The sequence below is a fragment of the Gracilinanus agilis genome, chromosome 4 (assembly GCF_016433145.1).
Source record: "Gracilinanus agilis isolate LMUSP501 chromosome 4, AgileGrace, whole genome shotgun sequence".
NCBI lineage: Eukaryota > Metazoa > Chordata > Mammalia > Didelphimorphia > Didelphidae > Gracilinanus > Gracilinanus agilis.
In genome coordinates, this window is record NC_058133.1 from 256,366,936 (window position 1) to 256,373,743 (window position 6,808).

The 6,808-nt window shown below is 46.2% G+C and overlaps 1 protein-coding gene across 1 annotated transcript; it reads left to right on the forward strand.

Moving 5' to 3' along the window:
- Window positions 1–1,716: 1,716 nt before the first annotated feature.
- Window positions 1,717–3,577, forward strand: MUCL3 (mucin like 3). The gene is made up of 3 exons (XM_044675259.1): window positions 1,717–2,146; window positions 2,219–2,871; window positions 3,431–3,577. The coding sequence occupies exons 1-3, from the start codon at window positions 1,717–1,719 to the stop codon at window positions 3,575–3,577; spliced, it is 1,230 nt and encodes a 409-aa protein (XP_044531194.1).
- Window positions 3,578–6,808: the final 3,231 nt, after the last annotated feature.

Genomic DNA, 6,808 nt, shown 5'->3' on the forward strand with positions numbered 1-6,808 from the left:
GAGAGCTCTAGCACTTCACACATGACCACAAGCCCTCCTCCCTCCCAAGAGAGCTCTAGCACCTCACACATGACCACAAGCCCTCCTCCCTCCCAAAAGAGCTCTAGCACCTCACACATGACCACAAGCCCTCCCTCCCAAGAGAGCTCTAGCACTTCACACATGACCACAAGCCCTCCCTCCCAAGAGAGCTCTAGCACTTCACATAAGACCACAAGCCCTCCCTCCCAAGAGAGCTCTAGCACTTCACATAAGACCACAAGCCCTCCTCTCTCCCAAGAGAGCTCTAGCACTTCACACATGACCACAAGCCCTCCTCCCTCCCAAGAGAGCTCTAGCACCTCACACATGACCACAAGCCCTCCTCCCTCCCAAAAGAGCTCTAGCACCTCACACATGACCACAAGCCCTCCCTCCCAAGAGAGCTCTAGCACTTCACACATGACCACAAGCCCTTCCTCCCAAGAGAGCTCTAGCACTTCACACATGACCACAAACCCTCCCTCCCAAGAGAGCTCTAGCACTTCACATAAGACCACAAGCCCTCCCTCCCAAGAGAGCACTAGCACTTCACATAAGACCACAAGCCCTCCCTCCCAAGAAAGCTCTAGCACTTCACATAAGACCACAAGCCCTCCTCCCTCCCAAGAGAGCTCTAGCACCTCACACATGACCACAAGCCCTCCTCCCTCCCAAGAGAGCTCTAGCACCTCACACATGACCACAAGCCCTCCTCCCTCCCAAAAGAGCTCTAGCACTTCACATAAGACCACAAGCCCTCCCTCCCAAGAGAGCACTAGTACTTCACATAAGACCACAAGCCCTCCCTTCCAAGAGAGCTCTAGCACTTCACATAAGACCACAAGCCCTCCCTCCCAAGAGAGCACTAGCACTTCACATAAGACCACAAGCCCTCCCTCCCAAGAAAGCTCTAGCACTTCACATAAGACCACAAGCCCTCCTCCCTCCCAAGAGAGCTCTAGCACCTCACACATGACCACAAGCCCTCCTCCCTCCCAAGAGAGCTCTAGCACCTCACACATGACCACAAGCCCTCCTCCCTCCCAAAAGAGCTCTAGCACTTCACATAAGACCACAAGCCCTCCCTCCCAAGAGAGCACTAGCACTTCACATAAGACCACAAGCCCTCCCTTCCAAGAGAGCTCTAGCACTTCACACATGACCACAAGCTCTCCTCCCTCCCAAAAGAGCTCTAGCACTTCACACATGACCACAAGCCCTCCTCCCTCCCAAGAGAGCCTTAGCACCTTACACATGACTACAACTGTGCCATTCAGGACCACCCCTCCCTCCCAAAAGGACCCCAGCATCTCACACATGACTGGAACCATGCCATCTAGAACCACCCCTCTCTCCCAAGAGGGCTCCAGCATCTCACACATGACCAGAACTATGCCATCCAGGGCCACTCCTCCCTCCCAAGAGGGTACTAGAACCTTAGGTATGACCAGAACCATGCCATCCAGAACCACCCCTCCCTCTCAAGAGGGCTCCAGCATCTCACACATGACCAGAACTGTGCCATCCAGAACCACCCCTCCCTCCCAAGAGGCCACTAGAACCGTAGGCATGACCGGAACCATGCCATCCAGGACCACCTCTCCCTCCCAAGAGGGCCCCAGCATCTCACACATGACAGGAACCATGCCATCTAGGACCACCCCTTCCTCCCAAGAGGGCACTAGAACTGTAGGCATGACTGGAACCATGCCATCCAGGACCACCCCTCCCTCCCAAGAGGGCCCCAGCATCTCACACACGACCAGAATTATGCCATCCAGGACCACTCCTCCCTCCCAAGAGGGCCCCAGCATCTCACACATGACAGGAACCATGCCATCTAGGACCACCCCTCCCTCCCAAGAGGGCCCCAGCATTTCACACATGACCAGAACCGTGCCATCCAGGACCACCCCTCCCTCCCAAGAGGGCCCCAGCATCTCACACATGACTGGAACCATGCCATCTAGGACCACTCCTTCCTCCCAAGAGGGCACTAGAACTGTAGGCATGACTGGAACCATGCCATCCAGGACCACCTCTCCCTCCCAAGAGGGCCCCAGCATCTCACACATGACTGGAACCATGCCATCCAAGACCACCCCTCCCTCCCAAGCGGACCCCAGTATCTCATACACAACCAGAACTGTGCCATCCAGGACCACCCCTCCCTCCGAAGAGAGTTCTAGAACCTTAGGCATGACCAGAACCGTGCCATCCAGGACCATTATTCCCTCCCATGAGAGTACTAGAATCTCAGACACAACCACATCCATGCCATCCAAAATAACAAGCACTTCCCATAAGGGAATGGGAACCTCCATTACTGGAAATCTGAACAAACACACAGACTGGACTATAGCTGTTTCAGAGAAGGTACCTGAATCCTTAGGAACTTCATATAAGTCTACATCTGCCTCTGACAAAACCATACGAGCCACTGAACTAACCACTGCTCTGCGAACTTCAGACAAAACTCCCCAAACTTCAGATAATACCACAAAAGCTTCAGGAGACATAGGAGCCTCAGAGAAGACCACAAGACCTTTGGACAAGACTATTCACAAATCTACATCCACTGTCCTTTATCTACCACTTCAAGTTACTAGCGAGAAAACTTTGGCACCTTTCACACCCACTTTACATCCATCTTTCACAACTCCCAAACAAAGCCAGGAATTAAATTCCACAAAATCAATCAATAATAGTTGGCCAGATCAGAAAACAGATAATTCAAGAGGAGGGTCCCAGGGGCTGCTGGAGGGGAATTCATTTCCCCCTTGGGCCATTGTCATTGTAGTCCTGGTGGCTGTGATCCTCCTTTTGCTGCTCATTGGCCTACTCATCACGGTGAGAAACAGAAGGAAATAAGGGAGTAACATATTATGGAAACAATGTTAGGCTTGGGGTTTGAGGTGGGCCTAAGAGAAAAAATCGAACTAGAGGAAGGAACATGGAAAGGGGGGGAAATGGGAGTAAATTTCAAATATGAAAAATGGAGACAAGAAAGAAGAGTGGGATTGGGATAAAGAGCATGAGAAAATGAAAGGGCTGAAGGACATCCAGGGGCTAGGCTATGAATTTGGGTATTGAAGAAGGATGGAACAAATGGTAGAATATGAGAGAATGGGTCCAGAATTCAGGGAATAGATGTGAGACACGTGGTGTTGGGAGCTACAGTTAAGGGGAAGGTACAAGACACAGATGAAGAGATGTATAGTTCAGGGTTGAAGTGGAGTCCCTGCCTGTGCTGGAGAACCAAAAGCCAAGAGAGCTGAGAGACAAGCCAAAGGTGAATTCTTAGAGTAAAAATACAAAAGTATTTTGTATGTATAGTGAAGGTGAGAGAATTATGATGAAAGAAAACAACATTCAACCTTTCTTACCACTCTCTTCAACCATCTTCTAGGCTGTCTACATGATCCAAATACGCCGCCATCAGACGATTATAGACCGTGAAGAAAATGATGCAGAGGATGAGATTGGCCCCAATTCCTATCCTGTGTACCTGATGGAGCAGCAAGCACTGGGTCGGAGTCAGCTCCCGTTACCTTAGTGATCTCTTTACAGGATCCCAAGTTCAAATCCTCAATGACTTATTTCTTGTCCTAGTCAGGAATAAGAATTCCTTCCCTGTTTCCTAGACTCTAGGAAGGGCTAAGACTCCTGGCATTATCAATTTCAATCCGTAAGCCAAGGCACTGGAAGGAGAAGTCTACCACCACTGGGTCAGAGTAAAGGAAAATAGCTGGAGTCTTCAAAGAGAGTTGAGAACTTGGTGGGCAAGGAACTGTGTCACACATTTGAATTCTAAGACTGGAGTCTTGGAATTTTCCTCTCCCTTGATCAGGGAAAGGAGGACTCCTCCTTAATAGGGATTCTAATATCTATGGCTTGATCCTAAGATTATATTCATTTCCCTTCTCCCAAGACTGAACTCCCACCACAGATCACACCCTCTACACTCTCCATCAAAGGTCCATCTAGGCCTTTTTCCCCTCTTCATCTGTTAAATTATTTGGATCCAGAGCTGCTAGGTGACACAGTGGATAGAGCACCAGACTTGGAGTAGAGAGGTTCTGGGTTCAAATGTGGCCACAGATACTTCCTAGCAGCTGATCTTGGGCAAATCATTTAACCCTAATTGCCTAGCCCTTGATGCTATTTTGTCTTACAGTTATTATTAAGTCAGAAAGTAAGGACTAAAAAAAAGTTACTCTGAACCCCTCAGAGCTCCTACTTAACTCCCTCCCCCTACCTGATACAACTCTCTCTTCCTTTTAATCATGTATGTCCAGGACTTCTCTCTCTGCTAGATTTTTCTTCTCTAGATCTCGGGGAGTCTAGTGCTACAGAATGGACAGGGGTTCCATGTTAGGGAAGCTGAGGAGGTGTCATCTATAGAAACAAAAGATCACTGGCTTCCTCTTATTTATCTTTGTACAATAAAAGGTCAATATTTTAAGTGAAAGAAGTGGGAACTGAGAAGGACCTAATACTGATGTCCTTAGCAACATTTTGGTCTTGGAATTAAATATGGTCTCAAACATGAGAAGGCTGAAGGACAAGGCTGAAGGATAAGGACAAGGCTTTTTATGAGGAATAACCGAGAAATAATTTCTACTGTTTGTGCATGTCCAATATTACTTAATACCCGGCTTCATTTGGGTCTCACTTCCTTTCAGTGATGGCCTCGACTTGACAAAGATGTATTGGGTGGCTGGTGTGTACATGACACTATGTTGAACATGGAGAAGTGGGTAATGGGGGGTGGCGGGGTAGGCAACACAAAGGAATATAATACATAGTCCCTGCCCTTGAACAGATTATAACCTAGTTCGGAAACGTACACACATGAAAATTAAATAGAGATATGAGATAGCAGGAATCAGAAATATGGAAAGCACCAAATAAGAGGTAAAGATAGTAAGTTTTATAGGTGTGGGTGTGAATGCAAACATACCTGTGTTCAGCTTTGCCCTGAGACCAGCTTGAGCCTCAACTTCAAAACGTAACAGGCACTTACTCCGTGCCAGGTACTGGGGGATATGAAGACAAAAAAAAAATAAAAAAGATATTTGTTGCCTTTAAAGAGTTTACATTTTATAGGTGGAGATAACATATACAAGGGAGTCACTTAGTAGTTGTGGCTCTTTACCCTCAACACAGAAAAAAAAATGGGAAGGAGGGCATTGACATTGAGCCCAAATCTCTGGTCCTCTAGTGGACTCCATGGAAACTCCATCATTAGACCTAAATGACCATGTCAGCATTCCTGCAACTTCCCTTTTTTTTAACTTTAGCCGTGACCATGACACCAACTATCTTCTTGACCTTAAAACTTAAATATAACCTAACTTCAATACATTAACTCAAATGGTTTCCCTTAATCCAACATCATACTCTCTTTTAGCCTAGAAACTAATCATAATTCTATGTGAACCATTCCTTCCTTTCACTGAGCCTAAAGCACATTAGTAACAACTGCTTTAAAACCACACTAAGAGGGGCATCTAGGTGGCTTAATGGATAAAGAGCCAGGCCCTGGGTTAAATCTGGCCTCAGACATTTCCTAGCTGTGTGACCCTGGGCAAGTCACTTACTCCAATTGCGTAGCCCTTACTGACCTGCCTTGGAACCAAAACACAGTATTAATTCTAAGATGGAAGATATGGGTTTGAAAAGAAAAAGAGAAGGAAAAGAAAAGAAGGAAGAATATACACTAAGACTCTGAGGATACTCTGTACTATATAGAAGTTTTCTCATTTGACTCACAATTGTATGAGGTAGGAAGGGATTATTACTCATATAGGGAATTTTTTTTTTTTTTAGATCCTTACCTTCCATCTTGGAGTCAGTACTGTGTATTGGCTCTAAGGCAGAAGAGTGGTAAGGGTAGGCAATGGGGGTCAAGTGATTTGCCCAGGATCACACAGCTGGGAAGTATCTGAGGTCAGATTTGAACCCAGGACCTCCCGTCTCTAGGCCTGGCTCTCAATCCACTGAGCTACCCAGCTGCCCCCTAATATAGGGAATTTTACAATTACGAAAACTAAGACTCAGTACTTCAAAGATCCATGATTGTACCCATGTGCTTCCTTCTTCCTTTTACCTGGGCAGATCAGAAAATGTCCATATTTTAGGTAACTAGTGTGCGCAATGGATAGAGATCTGGACTTGGAGTCAGGAAGAGACCTGAGTTCACATCCAGCCTCAGACACATACTGAAAAGCTATGTGACTTTTAGGCAAGTCACCTAACCTGCCTCAGTTTCTTTATCTGTAATGTGGAGATAATATCACTTACCTCTCAAGGTTGTTGTAAACATAAAATATTTAGTCATATAAATGGTAGCTCTTATTTAGTGGCTGATTAGTGAGTAATTCCTATATCCAAAAGAATAATCAATAATTACCCAATGCCTTTATACATTTAGCTAGGCTGATCTTTGGACAAGACATTCTTGGGAGAGAGGGAGAGAAGAAGGAATGAGGCAGAGAAAGAAGGAAGGAATCAGATGGAGGGAAGGAAGAAGCAGGGAAGGAAGGGAGGAAAAACAGGCTGGTATAACTATTTTAGACACTTTAGATTGGTGTCTACCAGAGGGATTTGGGAATATACCTTAGCTTAATCAATAACCTGTTCATCTCTTGGTATGAGAATAGTTTAGTTTAGACAGAATACAAATTAGCCAATGCAAAAGATGAGACTAGAGAGGTAGTATCACCTTTAAAAGTAGAACCTTAAAAAACTTGTAGTCCTATGCTGTCTTTTCAGAAGAGAAAAA

Bases quoted from the DNA above. Each gene is read 5' to 3' on its own strand.
- MUCL3 (XM_044675259.1), top strand. From the start codon at position 1,717: ATGACTGGAACCATGCCATCCAGGACCACCCCTCCCTCCCAAGAGGGC. The intron at 2,147-2,218 runs GTATCTCATACA...CTAGAACCTTAG, and splicing joins TCCCTCCCAAGCGGACCCCA to GCATGACCAGAACCGTGCCA. The intron at 2,872-3,430 runs GTGAGAAACAGA...ACCATCTTCTAG, and splicing joins TCATTGGCCTACTCATCACG to GCTGTCTACATGATCCAAAT.